Source organism: Setaria viridis, chromosome 9 (genome assembly GCF_005286985.2).
Source record: "Setaria viridis chromosome 9, Setaria_viridis_v4.0, whole genome shotgun sequence".
Lineage (NCBI taxonomy): Eukaryota > Viridiplantae > Streptophyta > Magnoliopsida > Poales > Poaceae > Setaria > Setaria viridis.
Window position 1 is genome coordinate 3,446,698 of NC_048271.2, and position 24,241 is coordinate 3,470,938.

Consider the following 24,241-nt stretch of genomic DNA (forward strand, 5'->3'; position numbering starts at 1 on the left):
GGCCCGGACAGGTGCGTTTGGTTGGGGTGTGGTTTTTGGAAAAACTGCTGTGAGCTATGAGCTGTGTAAAAGCAGCTGTAGGAAAATTAGAAGACCGTTTGGTTAGAGGAGCTGTGAAACTGTAGGTTGTAGACTGTGTAAGAAATACTTGTAATACCCCTAAATTGTGTTTATATGCAAATTGCTCGTAACAAAATAATGTGTTCACTAATTCGCACGTAAATTATTATTTTATTAAAAAATAAATTTTATATATTCTTCATCCATTAAAATGATTGGTCCACATAAATCCATCAAAAGTTTTATACAATAATGACATCTGTCAATATTAATTGCACAAATATTTCGTGAAACTTCATGTGAACCGTCCAAAGTGACCATGTGAAATAGTAATCTTTTTTATCCTCTTTTGTTACATCTCCAAGCAAATTATGGTCGTCACACATAGTATTACAAAATAGTGACACGTTTTTGCTATTCCCCGTCACAATCCGGGCGTGCTCCCGCTGCCACCATCGCCGGGAAGACGGACGTTGTTCCTGACCTCCACGAGAGGAGCGCCTCCACAACTCGGCTTCACCAGGACATGCTGACCAGGTGCACCTTTCATTGCCCACGCCGTCGACCTCGGCCGCCTCCGCTTCGTCCTTTCGGTCCGGACGCCACCCACAGCAAGTGCTGCTAATTACGGCTGCTTGCCCCAACTGGCCAACTTGATTAGGTTCCTGATGTTGGGGGGCCACAGCACCCGCTCCTGGCCTGTCGACTTCACCATCGATCCCTGGCACCATCCACAAGTCGGTGAGCAACTGCAAGCGCCAACATAATCATTGTCTCTGCTACTTACAAAGTATTCAACAAAGCATGCAGTGCCTAACACAGCAATGTGCACAGTCCGTTTATGTAGCACCATGTATCTGATATAACGTAAATTAACTCCATTTGTGCAGCTCATAGTGACATACCCTTAAGCATGTCGCTGCACCATATGAGCCCGTTCTCACCTGTCCTGCTGTCCAGGAGAAGGAAGGTGGTGAGCTCGGAAAAACACTAAAGTTGTTGAGATCCTTCAGCCAGGTTATTGGTGCATGCAAGTTTACTCAGTGCCATAACATGTAAATAACAGAATAAATTTCTTAGGTATTCCCTCCGTTTTAAATTATAGATCATTTTAATTTTTTAGATGCATAGATATTATTATGCATCTAGACATAGGGTATATCTAAGTGTATAACAAAGCCTATGAATCTAAAAAGCCAAAACGACCATAATTTGGGATGGAGGAAGTAGCAAAGAACTACGATAGAGAGGAGCATATTTTCTTAGCAGCTTTGAGTAATTAAATTTAGCAGATGGTACCTTATAACTGTCATGGTTCGCAAAGCATTCTAGCTGCAATCTTTCACTACAGTACACAGATCAATAAGCTTGATTGTTGAACTTCCAGATCCTACAAAGTTATTCTGTGCGGAGGTGTACATCTATATCTTGAGTATTTGAGATCAGCCACATATTGTTAGCTCCGCAAAAGTGAGCATAGCTAGGTACATTGTCACATTAATTTTCTTTTCTACTAATAAGTGTGCATTAAATAGTGCGTAAAAGATCACAACAATTGTTCCTGTCGCTTATTCTCAACCGTTTGCATTTCAAAGAAGTCAATCTCTGAATCTACTTGGAGGACATCTTTACAGGACAACACAAATTTAGTATGAGATGACGAAAAGCTAATCCATTCAAGCATGTTTATATGGTTTGATGACATAGGATTATGTTTCATGTCATACGAAAAGCATGAAGATAGCACTTAGGATTGGGGGAAATTAGATTAACAACTCCTCAAAGAGTCAAGTCCATTGATTTGTTGATCTTCCTACGCAAATTGTTCGCTTAAAATTTACAGAAAAGATACAGGCCCACTCCTGCCAAGCCTGCCTTTCTAGTCACTTATATATTGCATATCATCCTTCCTATCAGAGTCCCCCCCTCACTTTTATTCTTCTCACCTTCTCAAAACTGAGCCGCAGCTTCTGAATGAAGGTTGAATGTGAAATTGACCGTGTATGCTGGAGCCTTTTCTAATTAGTATGTGTGTGATATAAGCATGCTAGCGCCCACAACAACGAGAAAAGCCATCATAAGTGGTTTTTGTTCCCTTCATATATTTTCTTTTTGGCATTTCATGAGTCAGAATCACAAATGATCCCAAACGAAAGAAACCTTTACAGATGATTTTTTAGGAAAATCATAAAAAAAGGTTTGTAAAGGAAGTTTAAGAACAAGGATAACCTTTCAAAAAAATTATAGATAAACTTCTCTAAAAATTCAAAACATTTTTAAACATAGTTTTGCAGATTTTTTTCAAAGAATTAGGAAAACTTATGCAAACACATGTTTTCTAAGACAAAAGTGTTTGACAAAACTTTTTTGAAGAATCTTTAAAGAGAATATTTTATAGACTTTCAAGAAAAAGGACTAAAAGAGAAAAATAATAGAAGAAAAAAATCAGGGGGTCAACAGCACTTCCTCCCACCTTGGAACGAGGCACTGCATGGCACCGCAACTCGTGTTAGCCCTGTTGCAACCGCTTGCGAGCCTTGCATCGCGGCCTTCGGTGGTTCACTGTGGCCGCTCATGACTTGCCGCTCGTAGGCTCTCATAGAACAATACCATCCCCCACCCATACATTCTATTTAAGAGGAGGGTAGACCATATTTGTTTTCGAAGAACATGGGGAAGATCCCCACCTACTATTTTCCATTGATCCAAAGAATCAGGCTCATTACAAAATGTATATCCTACCATACTAGGATGAGTTTGCAAGGTGCGAAAAAGGATGAAGATTACAAACGAGTATGAAGGTAGTCACGCCAACAACCAGGGTGAGGTTTGTTTCTTTTGTACCCACAGTTACAGGTGTCCAGATTGCTGATCGTTTGGCGGATAACATCACATGATGATAGGAATTTATGGTCAAAGATCAAGGCATTTCGTGCTTTTCAAATATGCCAAAGCAGTAGCAGCATCACATCCAAGTGGACGCTACGGGAGGGAGAGTTCCTTTCCCACAATCTGCGGTCTTTTGTGCTCTCTAGGTTGGGGTAGAGGATTCCGACCAGAGACCACACATTCTTAGCGCTTGGACATTGATGAATGAAGATGTGTTCCTTTGTCTCAAGGTCTCTTCGACATTGTTCGCAGTTGGATTCCTCAGGTCCCGAATGTGTTGATGGTAGAGATACGCACGACTTTTAGTCGCCCATGATGCAGAAGCCAGCCAAAGAATTTAACCTTTGCCAGTGTCGGTAGGCGTTTGGGTTTTGGATATTGTCACAGTTCATAGCATCGTAGGCTCCTCTAGAGCTGAAGTTGCAGTTATGTGTATTCACGTGTGTTCGCACTGATCGATTGGAAGTTTCAAAAGCACCAGTCATCATATCTGACCATATAGAAGGCATGTCAAAAAATAGTGATGGTGGTGGGTTTTGCATGGTAAGACCTGTTGCAGGATGAACGCTTCAATTGTTTTTGTCACGAACCATTTACGATGACAAAGCTAGTTTCGTGGTTAGCTTCCTCACACTACGCTTTGTGAAATGCGTTTTAAAAGAGCACGCTTCATGCGCAGGATGAGCGATGAAGGGAAAGCCCAAACTTGGAGTGGCTGGCCAACAAAAAGCAGAGCCGGAGAATATGGAAGAAGTCCATATTACACCCCTCATCTCTTCCTGTGGTCTAAATTTCAACCCCCAACTACAAATCCGTCTAACTAACCTCCTCAAACTGCGCAAACCAGGCACGCGACCCCGAGCCCGGTTTCGATGCCCCCCTATGGCCCTATCCATCCCAAGGTGGTTTCTATGCTAATTTTAGCTGATGTGGTTGTGGGACCCACCCCTCTCTCTCCTCTCTCTCAGCTAATGCACCAGCCCCTATGCCCTTGTCCCTTCCTCATCTCTCTCTTCCCTCCCAATCCATAGAGTCGTCGCCTCCCTCTCCCCTCCCTGCAGCGTTGCCGCTACCCTTTCCCTCTAGCAGTGCTGCGTGCAAGATCAAGCCGGAGGTCCGGAGCCACCGCGCGCGAACGCTGCACGGCACTGAGGCGTGAAGCCCCTAGCCCCACATCGTACGTCGCTTTCATCCTGTCCAACACTGCGCGCGACCGGCGAAGCCCCAAGCAAGTAGTAAACCATAGCCCACAGGGCAACGCCGCCGCCATGTGTTCGCGTGTTCCGATGCAAAGGGGCCGGCGGCCGGCATGCCATGGCAAGGCGGTGGCGGACGCAGGCACATGGGACGCGCTAACTCAGGCCAGTACGATAGCTAGAAAGGAATCAATGGCAATTGGGGATTGGTCGTCCACGTACGTGTGCCTGGGTACGGTTGTTACATTTGCCCAGCGTTGGATTGGATTGGGGCCTAGGAGTAGGAGGAGGGGAGAAGAGGAGGAAGAAAGTAAAATAGAGGAGGAGGAATATGTTGCAACAAAACAAAGGATTGGATTGGGGGCCTGCAGCTGCTCCTCAGCTGCAACAGGACCCTCCTGATCGCCGGCTCAGCCCGAGGCCGACGACTGCGGCGGCTTGCTACGTAAGGATTAGATAGATATTTAGGAGAATTTCTATCTCCTACTAAGCAGCGGGACGCAGCATGGCTGCGCCCAACTCGCGACGGCAGCCCTACTAGTGGCACACGCACACCCGCGCCCTTTGCGGCTGCGTGATAGGCAATGACGGTAGTGTCCGCCCACCCATGGCGGCGGCGAGCGACATCAGGAGCAATGATGGCGGTCTTTGCCGGTCGTGGGCGACAAACCACCTTGGATGGATAGGGGCATCGAGGCGGAGGGGAGGGCGTATGTCACGTGCCTGGTTTGCGCAGTTTGAGGGGTCAATTAGACAGGTTTGTAGTTGAGGTTTGAAATTTAGATCATGGGAAGAGATGTAATCTGAACTTCTTGCTAAGAATATCCACGCATCAAGATCAAGGCTCAAGGTGAGCCCTGACCCGGAGGCGAAATTTGTTACAGTACGCATTTTTGCATTCAAACCCCCGGTGCCCAGACTGTCTCTTGGATGGTCCTGACTCCTGACATTGTTGGCAGAGGAGAAATGCCAAACGAGCCTGTTGGAGATGGGGTCCTCCTGTACTTGTGCTTTTCTTTTTTCTTTCTTTCTTTCTTTTTTTTTTTGATGAAAGTTTATACTTGTGCTTTTCTTTCCAGGCCACTTCGCCCGTTTGTCTGGCTGGCTGGTGGTTTGGGCGAGTTCGCGACTTTCACGGTGACGGGCGTGTCGCACCAATGTGGTGAATTGACTTTTCTTGTACAGTGCATAGTTTTATGATTGTATGAAAAGACATACGCATCGAGCCATCGATGGCCTCGATAGGTATAGGTATTTGGTATAGATCACCCTAAGGTCGTACGGTAATATAACTTGCCATGCCACATTTGCCTAGTATGTAAAGTGCTATACCAGCAACCAGGGATACAATTCCAAAATACTGTACTACCAAGGCTATTGACACTAGAATCTCGAGTTGTCAGCGGTCAAAAAGAAATTCAAGAGGTCGGTAAAAAATTGTGCAAGATCCGTGCTACTTTCTGACGGAATTTTTGACCCAGTTTTCAGAATTTAGTGTTTACGCTGGAGTATGTATAAAATCGCAAAGATCATATCGAATCACTGAACACCGGCTAGATTGCATGCAACGTTACATTGCCACTCACTTCTTTGAGTTGAGCACCGGAGCGTGCACGGAACGGAATGTAAACGCGTGGAGCAATCCTGAGCGTTGTATCCCGATCTAACCGTTGGAAGAAATATCTCCGCGTGACACTTCATTTCATGTGGTAATTATGCCAAACAATTTAGTAGGTCATCAGCTTGTTCAATGGAATAAATCCAAGGTTACAAGTTACAACTCCATGTGCAGTGAGCTAGTGGCTTGTTCAGATGCTGATATGTTGCAGGTGACATGGCCGAACCTGCTCCTTTCTTGCATCAGGCCAGGGCGTCCATGATATCTTAAGTAGAGTTGACCACCAAACTCTTCAAGCTGAGAATGAGACTATGTGAGCTATGTATGACATTTGCATTTTAAGTTAGAGCAAAATAGCTTGATGCAAAATGTTTTGCCTTGATAATGCTATGGTCATAAGCCTCAGAACAGTAAAAATATTCACTTGTGCGCAAGGCAACTTGCCCACGGCGTACCTAGGCATTCCATTGCCTTGCCCATAGCTTAACTAGGTATTTCCATGGATTTGAATGGTGTTCTCCGGAGTCCAACCTCTTGCTCTCCAATGACCAATTTTCAAAAGGGAAACAATATTTGTACCCATAGGGATTACCGAACTTAGAATTAGTCAGTGATCAACCATGATAAATGATAACTAGCACAAAGGAAAACTATGGGAAAGTACCTCTTTCTCTTTCTCGAGCTCCTGGAGCTGAGACCAAAAGTTATTAGGTCTACTTGGGTTGCTGCCACCACCACGTCCTTACCCAACTCCACCGTTCCAGCAACTGTCACCACAAATTTGATCGATTTGGAATCACAATAACAAATTATCTTATACTTCACCTGCCCAAGTGTTGGCATTATAGTTCTTTCCTGATTATGATAAATTGGGTACTTCTTTTGTTCAGGACTGGTCTCAGTTCTATCACTTGCATATCTACAGTTTTCTGCATGGTTTTATAAAATTTATGTATGGGCCTCCCCTCCCCACAATGTAGCAGTTTTGTTCCTAGGACATGAAAACAACAGATAAAATGGAGAATTCAGTTAGTAAGACAAAAGAAAATGTCAAAACAACACACCCATTGCATGTAGAAACAATTTAGGCACTCCATGAAGCCTGGCTATAATTAGCTACAAAAACACACCATCCAAAATGAATAAGAATCTGAACTGTGTTAAGCATATTTAATTGCAAAATATTGACCGAGTGCAAAATGGCCCAAATATAATTTGGTCAATACAAAACATTCAGTAACCAGGAACGATGACTTTAGATTTCAAGAGTAAGTAGCACTTACCAGCTTTCATATCTTCGCTTGTTCCTTTTCCCGCTAAACATAACACGCTCATCCAATACACCTACAATATGAACGTGTTATATCTCTTCTTCACATGAAAGTACAGCTTGATCTTTTATATCTCTTATGTAACCTATAATTCTTCCTAAGATTTGCTAGCTAACCATCAATCTACAATCATTCTTGATGGTTCTATGACCCAGGCGAAGGCATAGAATCATGCTTGTGTTCAGCATCAGCTGCCTGATGATCCTGTTGCTCCTATATTTCAGCTTGGGTATGGCTACACCAATGGTCTGTTCTGCAGAAAGAGGGAAACAGGGAGCAGGTGGGAGTCAGCGACTGAGAGCTTCCTTGTTGTGATGTCGTCTACTGGTTTAGCTTCCTTGAATCCTTGTTATTGTTTATATGATGGTGGAGCTGCCGTAGCCCATCTTCAGTTTATCTTCTACTGTCAGATGCATGTAGCTGTAGTTTCTAACACAGGACTTGCAGTTTTTATTAAAAAAAAAAGTTGAACTGGGAAATGTGTTTTTGCCGTGCTTAGCCTCCTTTCTATGTTTGGTAATGTCTTGTCGAGTTTCTACATGACTGGTGCTAAAGACGTCACCAGCAGAATCACCTGACTGTGATTAAATTCAGTCACAGTTCTGAGAAAATCCACCCCCCCATGACAGTACAAGGATCACACATCACGCTAATGTACTCAATAACCTTCTCTACCCTATTTCTCCGCAATAACTTCAACGGGGAAGCAATATTGTCACCTATAGGGAATTAACAAATAATCAACAGTCAAGCATGAAACATGATAACAAAAAAATATTAATTCTGAGGGTTAGGCGTCACCTGACTTCTGAGCAAAGGCATTGCATTTAGCAGGCAAGGCATCGAGTCAACATTTAGAATGAGGCATCACTCAGACTTTTGATCAAGGACGTTGCATCTAGTGTATGAGGCATTAAACAGGCAAAGGATTCACTGACGTTGAGAACTTAGACAGAATCTTTGATTCATAAAGAATTCAGACAAAATCTGAAAGTAAGCATAACACCACCTTGGAGAGAATGCACCCGACGTCAAATCCAGGTCCTGCCGATGGCGCATCTCCCTCTTCACTATCACTGTGGTCGATCCTGCGGTATAGCTTCCATGTACCTCCATGACCACGTATCCGCTGACTCCCGCGGCAGCCGCCAAGCACCACCTGACCACCGGGACAGCCAATAACGACGAGGCCTTCAGCTTCAGCCACCGCCGAGCATCACGATATAGCGGAGGCCTCGACCCTCGGCACCTCGCCCGCAGCCTGCCGCACCTCACCTTGGGATGCGGAGACGACGCCGCTGTACCGGTGCATGAGGTAGCGGGCGTCGTAGCCGGTAGCGAGGGAGCGGAGGTCGTCGTGGCGGCGCCGCCAGCGCCCGACGGTAGAGGGACAGGGATGCGGACGCACCTTGGGTCACGATTATTTGGGGGCTTGGGTTGGTGCGAGCCGCGGGGAGCCGAGGACGGGACGCTTGCTTGGTGGCGCCGGGGGGAACTTGAAGCTTGTTCTGTTCTCTGTGCGAGACGGGGAAGGGGGGTGTGGACTGTGGAGTAGAGTAGTCAAACTGGAGGACGGGGACGAATCCCGTGTGGGCGTTTGGGGGTGCAGAAGAGTCAGCCTTTATTTTTCTTTTTGCTGCTTCTTTGTTTTTCTTTTCACATGTTACAGTTAATTTCTGTGTTCCTCCAACAAAGAGTTAATTTCCCGCGGAGACCTTTCGAATGGATACGGCTGGCCATCGTCCTGCCAGTGCCAACTTATACAGCACAAATTGTGGAGAAAAAACACATGCATTATTTCCCCTCTTACAACGTTTTCTTTCATTGCGAGCTTGCACGATCGCGTGCAAGTCCGTCGTCGGGTACGATTGTTCAATCATTAAAGGTAATTTGGTTGCTCAATACAGGAAGATATCCAAGGTTCAACTATATCAGCCCCTTTATTCATGGAGATGGTCATCATTCTCCGAAGACTAGTTTTAGCAAACACTAATGACAACAATGACTGACTTTCGTTCAAGTTTAGTAAACACTGGAGCTTCACAAACAGGCATGGTCATCCACAGGGTAGTCACAATAATGCTCTTTTTTATTTTCCTTCCTTTTTTACATAACATCTCCCCATGATCACACGGTTTTGTAAACAGCCATGGAACCGGAGCATTTAGCTGCATCCTTTGCATAGTCAAGCAAAGTCACAACTCACAAGGCGCACACACATTATACGGATATTCTTCTTAATTTAAACCAATTTTATTGGAACAAGAAAGAAGCCCTCCAACTCATTCCAGAATTATTTGAGGCGGCCAGCGAAACCCAGCCGTGAGGTCATCGAGCACCTCAGCCCACTCGCACTCGTGCCACTCTCGGCGGTGTGGGACGATCTGCAGCGCCCCAAGCTCCTGCTCGTCGTCCCTGACATGCCCGTCGAGCAGGTGAACACGCCTCAGCAATGGTGATCTCTTCATGATCAGCCTGACAAAGCTGGTTTGCCATCCTAGTCCTTCGAAGCCGGCCACGACAAGCTCCTTCAGACGACGGTACCGATCCTGCCGTGCACCAACGTCCAGACTGGCGCAGAGATCACCAGCACTTCTCTCTTCTGAGCTGTTGTCAATCTGCATTCAGATTTCAGAACAAGTTGGGTTTGCAATTATTTCCAAACACTTAAGCGCACCTGTTTTCAGTAAGTTAAGTGGCCAGGAAACAACATACATGAACATGGAATGACTCCAAGGCTGGTGTTGCATCGAGCAGTAGGAGAATCCATAGTACATCCCAGTTCGCCGGGACATTTGCGATGAACAGCTTCTTGAGCTGACTGAACTCGCTGAGAACAGCAAATGGTTCGATCCACATCTGCATACACAAATATATAGACAACGGTTTTTACATGGCAATGACAGGTTAACACAACTAGTTTGTATAAGAGATGATTACTCACCTGGGTCCCTTTAAACTGCAGAACAAGGCAATCTAGTTGCGGGGTCCTTTTGAAGAATTTGCTCGGTGGATATGTCCTCCTGGAACCAGATTCATCATCTATGTCGTTATCCTCAGTTTGTAAGTAGTCCAAGCTCACACGCCTGAGCTGAGGCACCTCACCATAGGATAACTTGGTAGGGCGACCGCGGCAAACAAAAGTTTCAAGACAAGGTAGCGAGATCAGACAGATTTTCCCAAAGTTGCACCTGTCCACTTGTAGATTCTTTAATTTTGATGATGGGGCAAAGATAAGAAATTTAGCTCGGTAATAACTTGAAGATGCGACCCTGAAATCAGTTAGCTGCACACAGTTTGCAAGAATATCATCGACCAATCCAATATATGAAGCTTCACCCAATGAGAGTTTGGTGAGCCTCTTTACTGTCAGGCAGTTCCATGCACAAATACCCTGGCAATTGGACAGCGCAAGCCGCTTGAGCCGCAAGTTCCGGTATGCATCCAGCTGCTTGAGGTCATAGTACAGGCAGTAGCCATCAACAACAAGCTCAAAATCCTCAACATCCCACTTGGCAATGGCTGTGGTGATCCATTCATCAATATTCTGATGCCAACGCCCTAGCATTTGGAGTCTCAGCTTCTGGACAGGCCGGCGTTGACGCACATCCTTTGGAGCCAGAAGAAATGCATTCACCTGCTTGACATAGCGTCGCATGGCCCGACGCTCGTAGCGCTCTAGGATGGCTGTGAGTGGTCTGATCTTGGTCATCCAACGCTCATGCCGAGCCTTGATGGCATAGATGTCAGTCAGCTTGTGCACATTCTTCTCTGCCTCGTACGCTGCCTTAGCCTCAATGGTAAGGCGCTTCAGGCGGTGGTAGCGTGGTGGGAGGAGGTCATCAGCAGCGAGGTTATAGGATGTTGGCAAACATCGAGGAAGATCACGCCATCGCTTCGAAAGGATGATGGTTGTTATTGTTGTGCGTGTGTCTAGCTTGCGGACGATGATGAGTAGTATCTCCTCTGGTAAGGTGCTGATCCTGTCCTCATAACTGTTGTATTCCTTGCCCGCACGCATCTAAATTTGTTTTGAAGAAACGTGGAATAGCAGTCAAAGAATGTAAAATAGGAGCTTTGAACAGCTAAAGTGAGCCACTTTACAGTATTGTAGCTAAATCACAGTTTGGTGGGTCAGGCAATCCAACAAAGGGGAAAACTGAGGGTAATTAATCCAAGATTTTGGACAATTGCTTGGACAAAAATTACTTTAATGGATGTCTGATCTGACAAATCCTGGAAATTTCTGATTAATTAGCTAGCCCGTCTACAGTGCAATCCTGCTGAAAATAAGCATGGACTGCACTGTATCTGTTTCACAGCGTTAGTGCTTTAATAGTATCTCAGAGCGACGGGCAATCCAAAGGTAGTAAAAGGAAAGTGCCGTGCCAGCAGTGTGATTTTGGTTTTGGTGAAACACTAAGCATGTCAGTGGGGTTCTGATCTGATAGATTTTTGCCGCTAGTGCGAACAGATCGCTCTCTGAAGACACCCAAAGTCACGAGGGCAGGAAGAGGGCGAGGGATTACCCGTTTGCAGGGCGAGGCGGCGGCGACGGTGGGTAGGTCAGAGGCCTTCCGGAGCCGGCGATAGCGTCTAGCAGGCGTCTCCGAGTCCGAGGCCATCGAAGACGGTGGTCGCCGGCCGGTCGGCGACAAGGGGAACTCGAGTTTGTCGTTCGGGTAATCGGGTTGGGGGACTGCGAGCCCGGCCGGAGTCCTGAAAGAACGAATCTATTCTGTTCTTAACGAAATCACGATCCACCCCAAGTCCGGCTTTTTCCCCCCATGGGCTCGACAACGCAAGCCAGCCCAAACGGCCCAGGCCCACGACATCGTTGAAGTAGAAAATTCCAAACGGTACAAGGCAAGCATTAAAACACCAAACCCCTCGCCGCGAATCACTGCTGCTCAACGCGCCCGCTCTCTCTCCACTCGTTTCCCTCGCTCCCCTTTTCTTTCTTTCTTTTTTTCCCACGTTGCGGCGCCACCTCCCCCTCCCTCTCACACTTACCACCTGCCCCGCCTCTCTAGGGTTTCTCTGGGTTTTTGGACCGCGCCGCCACGCACCCCGCGGCCGCCGGATCGCCACCATGGCCGCCGTCGCCCCCGCCGCCGGACGTATCCTTGACGACACCTTGCAGCTCTACTCTTTCCCGGATTTGGTTGCGTTTTTTGGGCGAATTTCTTTTGAGATTTTTGGGCTGGGTTTTGGACCGGTGAGTAGCTTGGTTTCTCTTCGCCGCGGGAGATTCGTTGGTAAAGAGGAGGAGTCTAGAGTTTTTTTTTGGGGTGATTTCGTTTGGGTTACAAGCGCGGACTTGTAGTGTGCGGTGTCGAGTTTGTGCTGTGAATTTGGTTTTGGTCGTTCCTCTATCCTTGTTTTTGCTCCGAGTTTTGGAATTCGATGCTGAATCTGTGATCTCTGGTATCTGTATTGGAAGCGTCTGGATCAGAATTCCTTGACTTGATTTGCTCCAGATGCTGCGGATGTGCTGCAGAAGCTGTCCCTGGATCCCAAGAGCGAAGGCGGCAAGGGCTCAGAGACGAATGAGAAGGTATGGTCCGCTTGCCTCTTCGCGCAATTCCAGCGAATCACTGCGTGGCGCTACGGTAGCACTTTGGAGTCTGAGCTTTGAACCCATTTGCAGGCATCGGGAGGGCTGAATGGTGTGTCAAAGGGTGCGGTGGTGTCTCCGAACCCTCCAGTGCTGTCAGCGGAGCCATGGGCGCAGCAGGATTACATGGATGCTGCTATGTACTACGGTGGCTACCCTGGAGCTTACTACTGTGGAGGTGAACCAGCACCATTTCTGTCGTGCCTGTTTCTAGTGAATTAGCAGTAGCACTGCAACTGCATAATTACATGTTGATGCCAAATTCAGAGCATTTACCTTGAACTCTGGTTTTGCAGGTTGGGGTGATTATTCCGTCTACGTGAGCCAGGATGGAGCGGATGCACTTTCCTCTGTGAGTATTCATCCCCTTCTTCACATCTCACTAAGCCTGTAGACACTTGGCTCCTTAGTTCAATCTATTGTCCAACCCCTTAAAGTTGGTTAGCAAATGCAAATCACACTCGAGATTTTAATCAGTACAAAGTTTACTTGGATTAATTGGTCTCACTTGTTTCTCAGGGTGTTTATGGGGACATGTACTGCTATCCTCAATATGGTATTGCTGATGGTCAGATTTATGGATCTCAGCATTACCAGTACCCATCCACATACCACCAGCCAAAGACTACTGCCAGCAGGCCAGCATACAAGGCTAAAACTGGCAAGTCAACTCCTTCATCACAAGAAGATGTTTCTACGGCAACTGCTGCTGATCAGCAGCCTGTCTTGTTGGATTCCTCCAAAATCACTCCGAAGAGCATTGATGGTGTAAAAGGTCCTAAGAAGGAGACTTTGCCTCTGAAACCAAATGAGCGTTTGGGTCATTACCAGAATCAAGGTAGCAAAACAGCTTATTCATGGTCTGGTAGCAGTACCTCTTCAGAAAAACATTCAAAACTCTCTGGTGGTAGTCCTACATCAACAGCCTCTAACCGTAACAACAAGGTATAGCCAAATAATCTGAATGTGGAACCACTTTGTCATCTACTACTATTGAGCTTGCTCCACAAATTGTGTTACTTACTGAATGGTGTGAATACTAATCATTGATAATAATCCATGTGCCACAGAACTGTATTCTTTGCTGTGACTTGTCAACATACGTTTTCTTCATTTATTTTTTGTTCAGGCTAGGCCTCTAATGATCACAACAAGGGTGTTCGAGAAAATGATAACATTAGGGAAAGCAAGATTGATGAACCAACTTCATTTATTTTGTTTGGCATTATCATCTAATTATCGATTGATTTTGTGTTATTTTGGAGGCAATGTTAAAACTATGTTCAGTTGCATTTTCAAGTGAAATTTACGTGCTCTGCATGCTCATGGATTGCTGTATTGGCACCAACTGCTTCTGAACTTGGGCATATTTCTTGCAGGGGCAGAACTCTCCGATGGGGCCAGCATCTTCTGGATTCATGAGCTCCATTTACTCTGGCAGCGGAATGTACAACACGAACGCTTACACACCTAGCTTTTGGTATGGATCTCACGTCTATGGTCCTGGGCTATATGGTGGGTGGAATGCATTGTCGAATGGAAAGTACAGGCCCAGAGGAAAAACTTATGGATCTTATGGTTTTGGCAATGAAAACTTGGATGGCTTGAATGAGTTGAAGCGCGGACCAAGAGGTGGTCCCTTTAAAACCCAACAGGGGCCTGGGGCAGCTGCTGATGCAAAAGGACAGGAGCTTCCCACCAGTGATGGCTCTAATGCTGTTAAGCAGGATCAGTACAATCGTGCTGATTTTGTTGAGACCTACTCAGATGCCAAATTCTTTATTATTAAATCGTACAGTGAGGATGATGTTCACAAGAGCATCAAGTACAATGTTTGGGCAAGCACCCCTAGTGGAAATAAGAAGCTGGATGCCGCTTATGTAGAGGCTAAGGAAAAATCGAGCAGCTCTCCTGTGTTCCTGTTATTCTCTGTAAGTTTGATCATTGCACTCTGTTAAGAGGCTTCTTTTCCTTCTGTGAACAGTGTAAGGTTGGAAGTTGGATGCTGATTTTACTGTTCTTCCTCGATTTTTCAGGTTAACACCAGTGGACAGTTTGTTGGACTGGCTGAGATGGTGGGTCGGGTTGACTTTAACAAGACAGTGGAATACTGGCAGCAAGACAAGTGGACTGGTTGTTTCCCTGTCAAGTGGCACATTGTGAAGGACATCCCTAACGGCTTGTTGAAGCACATCATTCTTGAATATAATGAAAACAAACCAGTGACAAACAGCAGAGATACGCAGGAGGTGAGATAAGTTGCTTTCAATTCTAAAAATTGTTTTGCCAATTTCCTCCACTGTTTGTATCAGGTCACACATTTAGAAGAAATTCTTGATATGCCTGAACCAGGAATCCTTGATAATATATGTGAACAGTACTATCTTAAGAGAAATGGAAATTTGTCCAGCAGATTTTCATGTATCTTCTAATGTTGCAGTAACTAAATTTTCTCATACCTTCTCATGGTGTCTGCAGGTTAAGCTTGACCAAGGCCTTCAGGTGTTAAAGATTTTCAAGGATCATGTCTGCAAGACATCCATCTTGGATGACTTTGGATTTTATGATAACCGTGAAAAGATAATGCAAGAGAAGAAATCAAGGCGGCAGTATCCAGTGGAAAAGGTGTGTTGAGTGTGACTACCAGTCTACTTTATGTAATGAGCCCTCTTCTATTATGCACCTGTATGAATCTTATCACTTGCAATTACACTTGTAAACGTGAGAACCACGGAAACTTAGCTTCTGTCTCCTAATAATTCCTTTGAACACTCACAAGTTCATAGCCTTGATGAGGATTATATGCAGCAATGAAGGTACTAGAATTGGTTTTAGCAATTATCCTATTAAGCTCATAAGGATCGACATTGTTTTCATTCTGGTTATTTAACCTCAGTTTCATGGTATCCATTAGTCAGATCAGTGCTTACCCTTATTTGGATGTTTTATAAGAAACTTATCGAACTTCCTTTTTTTGGCCCTGCAGGTTGTGAACCGAAAGTTGCTTGCCACCAATAATACTGAAAATGAAGCTACTGATGGGAAGCAGAGTCTGAAGAAATCTGAGGCTGTTGGGGAACAGAATGTTGTGAAGAATGGTGCAGTGGCAGTAGCTGCTAATGGTGTCCCTCCGAGGGATGAAACTCCTGTGGTGGAAAATGGTGCGATGGCAGTAGCTGCTAATGGTGTCACCCCGAAAGATGCTAACCCAACAACCGAAGTGGTAGCGGTTGCAAATGGCTGTTAATTTTCGCTGCAGGCAACCAGCTACCTGAGCTCAGTGCAAGGAGACAGCTCATGTGCTGCTGCTGAAACCATCTGAGATGCTTCTAAGTTTTTCTCTCTCTCTTTGTTTTCCTTTGCAATGCTTCTAGGTTGCAGAAAGGTGCAGTCTATGGCGATTCTGTATCTGGCAGAAAGGTTCCTCTTGTTCGTTGCTTCTTCTGTACCATTTATCCTCCTATTGGTTGTGTCCTCTGGGAGTTGAGAGTTTGGTTAGGATGAGATAGAGATCGGCTGTTCCTGTTCCGTCGTGGTGCGTTGTCTTTTTGTCTTGTCATTTGGAGTTGTACCTAGGTGTGATGACTGGTGAGTGAGATCTGTAAGGGTTTCGAAGTGAATGACGATAGCAGTTTTTGTGGTGGATCATTTCTTTCACCTTGTTCCTCTCGAACCTTTTTAATTTCTGATCGAGTGACTGGGAAGTGTTTGAAGATCCGGACCTGCCAATCGGTTCGTTTTCCTTTCCTGCCGTGGTAGTATGGCTGTTGCTGCTGCCATGGTAGTATCGCAAACGACATCTGGTTTCAGTATCGTATCTCTCTTTCTCCTTTTCTTTATCAAGCACTCTTGCTTACGAGCCGCGTCGCAGGCTGCCGTGTGCCGTCGTGTCGTCGGCCAACCACCGACGCCCTTGAGGAGAAGATTTTTGTTGGAAGTAGCAGCTGCCAGCTGGACTGCGGGGGAAACAAACGTCTTCTTGCGGAAATGATAATCTGGCAGGTTGGTTGAGCATTACCCCCAGAGTACAAGCGCATCGAGGTCAGGGTTCCAACACCGTCTGAACTCCGAGGGACCTCCTCCTCGCTCAGAATTGTCACAAACACCTGTACTGCCGCGCAGCCACTCCACTGATGCTTTGCCGGTGTTCCTGCACCAAAAAAAAAAGCAAATTAAAGTCCAACGCATAATCATTTTGACGACTGGTGACCAAGCCATATTCGGATTTCGGAACCTTCGACTGCGTTCATGGCAAGCTGAGGCACGCCGGCAGCGTTACGCGAGGCTCTCCTGCCAGCGGCATTTCGGCAAACAACCCCCCGCCCACGAAAGTCTGCTCCGGGACCATGCCACGGCACCGGCAACGGCGTCCCCGCGACCGCTCCTGCTCTGCCATTCCGGTCAGCGGCCAGCACCTGCGTGTGGCCAGCCGTGTGCTACCTTGCACGCCGTCGCCTCTCGACCGCGCGCGTGCGGTAGGAGCACCAGATAAAGGAGCGGGGCCGGCGAGCGGCGTGATTGGCGTCCATGGACCTGGGCTTGTCAGACTCCCAAGCCTGGCTTGGAAGAGGAGACTCGCTTGCGATTCAGTCGATCCGGGCCGCACAGGTCGCATCGGGCGTCTGGTAGGCACCCAGGGGGTGGACGGTATCCAAAGCGCCTGAAACACCTCCGGCCGCCAGAACGCCGTCTCCGCGGCACGCCGCGGCTCGCCCCAGCTCCGGCGAGTCCCCGCCTGCCACGTATTTCGCCGCATGCAACATGGAGGCGGAGTTGTTCCTGAAGATTTTTCCCCTGGATGCCTCTGAATGGTGGAATCGTCCTACTTCTCAATCGAGCTCGCTGCCTAGACCACCACATGCCAAGCCAATCGACACGAAATTGAATATAGCAAGATCGGTCTGCACTGAACTGCAGTGTACTCACAGTCACAGCAAAAGATTACCCCTGCTGCCTTATCACACCATCAGGAAAGAAAAAAATCTTCAGTTCGTCAGTTCACAGTAGCAGCGATTGCATTGCACTGCAGAGAAGGGGAACCATCCATAGGTAAATATCCGACATGATTCAACTTTACAAAGCATTGAGAGCCATCGGTACTGAATTCGTGAAAAAAATATAATAGAAATTAACTTCTGTTTCTATCAGATTTTGTACAAGCACAGTGCGCCACAGCAGAGCAGTTGACGGCAGCGCGGGCACCGGCCACCGAGGCAGGCGTGGCGGCAAGGGGCAGCCGCAGGTATCGAGGTGCGCGGCGCCGGGGTGGAGGGTGGCGTTCTCGGGTACATGACAGCGCCGGTCCTTCTCGGCTTGTCCCGTTCTCCCATTTTCGACAAACCGAGAATTTGGTTTAAATTTGTAAGTTAATTTTGCTTAATTGGTATCCTATTTCAACAATTATTGATTGCAATTTGTGAATGTCTATGAATTTGTGATAGTGCGAAATCGAGGCAGTGAGCATTACTTAAAAACAGTATCATAAAACTTGATATTATGTGATGCTATAATCAATTACACATGCCAAAGACTAGGATTTAGGTTGTAAAAAATTTACCCTATGAAATTTTGAATACCCTTGTTCCAAATCCTGGGCCCGCGGAGGGCGCCGGCGAGTCCCGGCGGCGTCTGCCTCACTCGTCCTTCCTCCTGGAGACCTTGCCGGCTTGCCGCCGCCGCCGTGCACTGGCTTCGTGCGCTCCCAGTGCCCCTCCCTCTTTTAGTCCCGCCGGCAACGCTCATGAGCGACGGCGAGCTAAAGATCAACTTATGGATGGATTCATCCATGAATTTCATCCGACCACTTATGGATGAATTTCGTTGGACATAATGTCGATTAGATGCCAGTGAAGCCAACCATTTAGCAACGAATCGAGAGATAAGCAAGAACAGTGCTGCAAAACGGACGGCGCAAGGGATTCGGCTCCAGATCGAAGCTTAATTCTCCGCTACACCTGATGATGCAAATACACAATCAGCAGAACTTCGGTTGTCAGTTCATAGTAGCAGTGATTGCACTGAGCAGCGAAGGAAGTTCATCCGTAAGTAAAATTTTCAGATGCTTCAACTTTACAGTGCATTGCAGCAGTGCTGAATTCTTGAACAGAAGACGTGATAACAGATTCTGCTGTCAAGAATTCGCTCTTCGGTTTAAGAACAGGACCGTGAGAAAGTAGTAATGCCGTCTTTGTGACACTGAAACCAGTCAAAGAACAGGATCATGAGAAAGTAGTGGAGTAATTCACAGCCTGACGCGCAGGCAGCTCCATCCGCCAAACCAGCTGGCTGGCCTCACCGGGGTTCTCAGCGCTTCCTCCCCACGCAGCATCTCATGTCATGGGCGTCCAGCATGTCCGGGCAGTCTGCCGGATCAAACTGGTTTCGTTGGTGCTTAGAATGCTATTGACCTATTGTTCGGCGTTTCGTTGATTCAACCATGCCGCTAGTTCATCAGTCTTCTGATGACTTGATGCAGGTGCAGAATTCCGACGACAAAAACAATGGGAGAAATCTTAGCATCCGAATGGCCAAAGCTCAGTCGGATGTACATCAGTGACTTCACCAAATAAGGTAATGCTTGCGAGCTCTTTTTTTTCCCAAGTAAATCCTCAGAACATACTACAGAATACCTCAGAAATTCATAATATGATCAGAGCTAGAGTTACAGACTTCCTGTCCAAGTTCCAATCCATGCAATACATTATTTACTAACAAATGAAATAGGGAAACAGTCAAATAATTTTTGAACCCCCAAAAACATGGCACCGACAGAACAGATTTTGCACACGATGCATCTGCACAGGATAGGGCTCAATATTAAACTTGAGGTTTCTACCCGAGATCTGAGAAAATGTCTAAAGCACAGATGCCGAATTTAGCTAGTTTAACTCCTTTAGACCCGCTTCAGTTCTGAACTTCATCAGAGAGCATCTGGAAACTAAGCAAACAAGCGAGGATGTTCTGTGAGCTTTACAGCTAACGAGCTTGAATCATCTCAGGCACCATAGAAGCATCATCGGCGACAAACTCACACACATGACAGTTTGAACCAGATGCGGTCCTAAATATAGAAGCTAGCAATTTATACAGCATTTCTTGGATGCACATCACGAGACCCAGTAGTCTCTGAAGAGGAGAGACCATAAACACCACCAGGAGTCCTGAAAAAGAGCAATAGAACATCTGTTACTTTGAGTTTAGAACATGAAAAATTCCTCCCAGCAGGAACGGTAGCAAAGAATAAAATGCCACTATGTAGCAGGTTTATTTGCGGTTAGTAAAAAGAACTATCGAGTGCTAAAGTACATATCAATTTGGTGAAACTGAAGATGGATACAAATAAGGACTATTTTGAAGAATAAGATACCATCTCTTGTTCTAATTTGAAAATAGAACAAGTTCCATGGTGAGAGATGAGTAACTGCTACTTTCAATAACAAATTAGCTCGAATGTCTAAAAAGAGGTATTAGCAGAAAGCACATCTAGCAAGATGTAATATGTTGAAACAAGCAACAGCAGATACTAAAGTTATAAGCACCAAGAAGTACAGATCTTGATTTAATTCTTTGGTTATTTAATGTTGTTTAGTATCACTCGATTAACCAAATATGAAACTAACAAAAACTAACTGAAAGAAAAATGTCTGACCATTCTTATACTACGTTCATGATGGTTAATCCTACGTATGGACCAACAAGTTGCACTGCTAATTGCCCTTTTGACAATCAATCTGCTATTTGTCAACCAAAAAGAAAAAAAGGGAAAAAAATACCACAGTACCCCCTCCAGCCCACATGTGTGCAGGAGAAAAAAGAAACCAGAAATATGATATTTTTCATTTGTTATTGGTACTTGGTTCGTTTTTTAGTAGTTCTGGTACTTGAAACAAGTACTGAAGTGAGTACAAAGGATGATGAAAATCTAAGATGGGAAATACAAACTTGCCAAGCAGATGCAAGGTGATTTATGGAGGCTAATAAGGATTTTTTTCTTAAAGAAAATAAACAGCCTATTGGTCCATACATAGCATCTAAGTTTCTTGTGTGTCAATAAGACTAACAATGCTTTTAAAGGGGTAGAAGACATCCAACTGAAAAATATACCACTACAACTATAGCTATGGATTGACTGGACAGAAATTAAAGAAAATATTATCTTCGTTTGCAATAAGATGTCAAATCACTAAAGTTGCATTCAATCAGACTGCAGTAAATCAATTAAACCACAAAATAATGGCACAACGCCACGAAAGTTGGCTTATGCTCTTTTTACGAACAAAAATCTACTGAGCGGTACAACCATGAGTTGAAACACATTTATGCTACCAGACATTTCAAATTAATCTAGCTAGTAGCTAGACATAAGTTTATAAAAAGGATATCAAGGAAAGGCTAGTAAGTTACCTTCATTTCTTTTCAACATTTGGCAAGCAGACAGCTGCGTCCATACCCCCACAGACAGGTAGCTTTGTGGATCCAGACTTTGCAATTCCCATGCATTGGATATTTGCGGTATCACAGGCACCTTGTCCCAACACCTGAGAACTCATAGCCCCCTGCATTCCAGGATTGCAATACATCTGATCATTGCATCTGAAATCACAGGAGTTGGTCACCTGGGCGCCACCAAGAAAGCTTCCCTGGTCAACACTAGACACCAAATCGATGTTCTTGACTGGCCTCTGGTAAGGGAAAGCACCAATCTCCCCTTCAATCCTCCCTCTGATATCAACAAGCAGACAGCGAAGCCTGGCTACCTCCGCCTCTAGCGCCGCGTGATTCTGGAGCTTCTTCATGAGCTGCTGGTTCAAAGCCCTCAGATGGACCACCTCTTCCTCCAACGATGCTGTGTGAGCCTTCTTCTTCTCCCGGTACTTCCTCACGGCAGCTCGGTTACCAGACGGGCGCTTCTTGGAGGCGTTGTTCTCAGACGGCGACTCTGCAGTCTCAGCGGCCTCCGGCGAAGCTGCGACGATCTTGGTGTGGACATGGACGCAGGTGTGGGTGTGCGAATGATCATGGACTGGTGGATTGCAGGTGTGGGTGTGAGTGCAAGCATGGTGCTCTGTATCCTTCAAGATGTCATCAAAGTAGCTGCCCATGGAGCAGCTGCTGGGCGGATCGTTGCCGATGGAAGGGCACAAGAACGTGTCCGGGTTTGAGAAATCGAGGTCTCCATCATCCATTGTTGCGAGTTGCAGTCAAGTACAAACCTGGTAAGAAAAGAAAAGGATCAGATGCTTCAGCACTGACATTAGTAAAGCATAATTACGCAATAAACAAACCAAGGTCCCAATCGTCCACGATTCACTGCTGCGTGGCGACAATCCGTATTAGCTAAGCGGGGGCAAATCTAAACGTGGGACATGGGGAATCTCTAAAAAATTAAACTGCAAATTTTACTACTCTACAGAATCCGCCACTCAGCATAGAAATCCACAACAAATTAAACAGACAGATTTCGATTCCAGGGCTCGCAGCAAACGAACAGATTCCGTGGAGCAAAGCAAATCGATCTTTACCACCAACTTCGGCCGCAGTAATCAAAACAAGGGTATGCTGTGGGGACGCCCTCTTTTAGAGATGCCTACGAATGCTCGAGATTTGATTACGGCGGCGGCCATCAGGGGCGAATCTAACGTGGGACACGCCGGTACAGCTGAACCCCTCAGGATCAGGGGCGGATCCAGTATAGGACATCCGATAATTCTTTTGCAAAGAATCGACGTTAGGGTTTGGGGAGCTCGATTTCGCGCAGCTGGAAGGGAACGGAGTGGAAGGGCGTACCTAGTGGATACTCGTCGCCGGCGCTGAGCCCGACGAAGACCTGGGGCCGCTCGCGTCGCCCAGTCGTCGCCGCCAGAAAAGAAAAGCCAGGTATAGGGGCGACGAGCCGACGAGGGCGGCGGGCTAGAGACGACAAAGAGAGGAGGAAGCGAGAGTTTGTTTGTGGCGGAACGGTGGATGCGTCCTCAAGTGCTCGGGGGAGGCCTTCTTTGCTGGCGACGACGACGGGCGACGAGGATTCGGTTGGTGGCGGGTCGTATGAAATAAAAATATAAATTTTGGGTTGAATTGTGAAGGATGTTCATTACAATCTCGAGTTCGCTAGTCATGATTTTCCTCGAGCTCACTCGTTGAATTTTAGACCCGTGACGGAACTTTTATATTTGTGTTATTAACAAGTCTAAGCAGACGTGTTGGAAGCCTCCCAAACTCATACGTCGTGTAGGCACACTGTTTGAAATTCATGCTTAAAAGGAAACATCGCCGTTGGCTCGGAGGTGTGGAAGAAAACAAAAACCACGTCGTCGCGAGAACGACGCATCGTAGGCTTTCATTTTCAGCACGCAAAGTTACAAGAAAAATGCTGCTACCACTCGCCGGGGCTGTTTCTCCGGCGGGAACATACGCACGGCCGCCCTCCCGCCCTCGCCTGCCGCCGCCGGTAGCCCGGGGAACGAGAGGACCGCGCGCGATTCAGGTCGTGGGGGCCGATTCGACCGACAGGCCCACGGCCTTCAGCCGAAAGGCGGGCTCAAGTAATTGAGCCTAACGATCGGCCCAGAAAACGCCTAGTGTGACTACCGGAGGCCGCATCCTAGCCGTAGGTTTAAGATCCAACCGGCACCGTGACCTCTCGGCCTGGACGGTTAATGAAATACGGTCCAGGGTGGTCGGTGAATCGATTACCGACCCTGACCTTGGTCAGGTGCTGCCACGGTGCCTCCTCACCGGCGCGGCCTCGCGGTTGGCCGGCGCCGTCGTGCTCTGCGCCGTTCGGATCTTCCTCCGCTGCGGCGTCGGTGAGGTGAGGTGAGCATTGCCGCGCGGTGCATCCTCGCCGGTGCGGCCTCGCGGTTGGCCGGCGCCGTCGTGCTCTGTGCTCGGCGCCATGCATGGCCGCGGTGCGCGTTCGCGCCGCGCAGGTCCTGTATTGCACCGTTCACTGAGCAACGTGGTTTTGGTTCGCGTGATTTCCTGAAGTGAAGTGAGCGGCGAATGCAAGGTCTCAGGTCTAGTGAGCGGAAAGCACCAGCTCAGAAAAATCGAAATGGAACAATTCCTCACTCTCTAGAACTTCTTGCGGAACTTTCAGTTAAATGAAGAAGAAGATAAAATAGCATGGTGGTGGACTGCAAATAGGTCGTACACAGCACAATCAGCATATCAGGTGCAGCTCAGAGGAACATATTGCACCTTTCAGGGGAAAAGCTATGGGAAGCACATGCTGAAACCAAGCACAAACTATTTGCATGGTGGTTCGTCAGGGAGAAAATTCTAACAGCTGATCAAATGCTAGCCAGAAACTAGAACTGTGATCAAGTGTGCAAGTTGTGTGATCAAGAACAGGAAACAGCGGTCCACTTATGCTTACAGTGCTGCTATGCAAAGGAGGTTTGGCTGCTGGTCTCCAACTGGACGGGGGGAAATCACAATTCCTGACGACGCTAATGCAGAAGTCGAGCAATGGTGGACATCAGCAATGAAGAACATCACAAGGAAGCAACAAAGATCGATGGCTGCATAT

The 24,241-nt window shown here is 46.7% G+C and overlaps 3 protein-coding genes and 1 long non-coding RNA gene across 4 annotated transcripts; 2 read left to right on the forward strand and 2 right to left on the reverse strand.

Moving 5' to 3' along the window:
* Positions 1-9,162: 9,162 nt before the first annotated feature.
* Positions 9,163-11,822, reverse strand: LOC117838953 (uncharacterized). The gene is made up of 4 exons (XM_034719163.2): positions 11,624-11,822; positions 10,039-11,115; positions 9,810-9,953; positions 9,163-9,712 (listed from the first exon to the last, which is right to left on the reverse strand). The coding sequence occupies exons 1-4, from the start codon at positions 11,717-11,719 to the stop codon at positions 9,377-9,379; spliced, it is 1,653 nt and encodes a 550-aa protein (XP_034575054.1). The 5' UTR covers positions 11,720-11,822; the 3' UTR covers positions 9,163-9,376.
* A 183-nt stretch (positions 11,823-12,005) lies between these two features.
* Positions 12,006-16,368, forward strand: LOC117838952 (YTH domain-containing protein ECT4). The gene is made up of 9 exons (XM_034719162.2): positions 12,006-12,214; positions 12,575-12,651; positions 12,745-12,889; positions 13,008-13,063; positions 13,231-13,656; positions 14,091-14,642; positions 14,748-14,960; positions 15,190-15,336; positions 15,698-16,368. Exons 1-9 carry the CDS (start codon positions 12,187-12,189, stop codon positions 15,956-15,958), a joined length of 1,905 nt encoding a protein of 634 aa, XP_034575053.1. The 5' UTR covers positions 12,006-12,186; the 3' UTR covers positions 15,959-16,368.
* Positions 16,369-16,657: 289 nt separating this feature from the next.
* LOC140221494 (uncharacterized) lies at positions 16,658-18,142 on the forward strand. The gene is made up of 2 exons (XR_011897291.1): positions 16,658-17,760; positions 17,860-18,142. It is a non-coding gene; the product is annotated as an uncharacterized lncRNA (long non-coding RNA).
* A 1,135-nt stretch (positions 18,143-19,277) lies between these two features.
* LOC117838954 (basic leucine zipper 23) lies at positions 19,278-22,730 on the reverse strand. Its single transcript, XM_034719164.2, has 3 exons — positions 22,498-22,730; positions 21,115-21,923; positions 19,278-19,871 (listed from the first exon to the last, which is right to left on the reverse strand). The coding sequence occupies exon 2, from the start codon at positions 21,894-21,896 to the stop codon at positions 21,117-21,119; it is 780 nt and encodes a 259-aa protein (XP_034575055.1). The 5' UTR covers positions 21,897-21,923; positions 22,498-22,730; the 3' UTR covers positions 19,278-19,871; positions 21,115-21,116.
* Between the last annotated feature and the right edge of the window lie 1,511 nt (positions 22,731-24,241).

Bases quoted from the DNA above. Each gene is read 5' to 3' on its own strand.
- LOC117838953 (XM_034719163.2), bottom strand. From the start codon at position 11,719: ATGGCCTCGGACTCGGAGACGCCTGCTAGACGCTATCGCCGGCTCCGG. The intron at 11,116-11,623 runs GTAATCCCTCGC...AAACAAATTTAG, and splicing joins CCGCCTCGCCCTGCAAACGG to ATGCGTGCGGGCAAGGAATA. The intron at 9,713-9,809 runs GTATGTTGTTTC...ATCTGAATGCAG, and splicing joins TGGAGTCATTCCATGTTCAT to ATTGACAACAGCTCAGAAGA.
- LOC117838952 (XM_034719162.2), top strand. From the start codon at position 12,187: ATGGCCGCCGTCGCCCCCGCCGCCGGAC. The intron at 13,657-14,090 runs GTATAGCCAAAT...TATTTCTTGCAG, and splicing joins CCTCTAACCGTAACAACAAG to GGGCAGAACTCTCCGATGGG. The intron at 15,337-15,697 runs GTGTGTTGAGTG...TTGGCCCTGCAG, and splicing joins GGCAGTATCCAGTGGAAAAG to GTTGTGAACCGAAAGTTGCT.
- LOC117838954 (XM_034719164.2), bottom strand. From the start codon at position 21,896: ATGGATGATGGAGACCTCGATTTCTCAAACCCGGACACGTTCTTGTGC.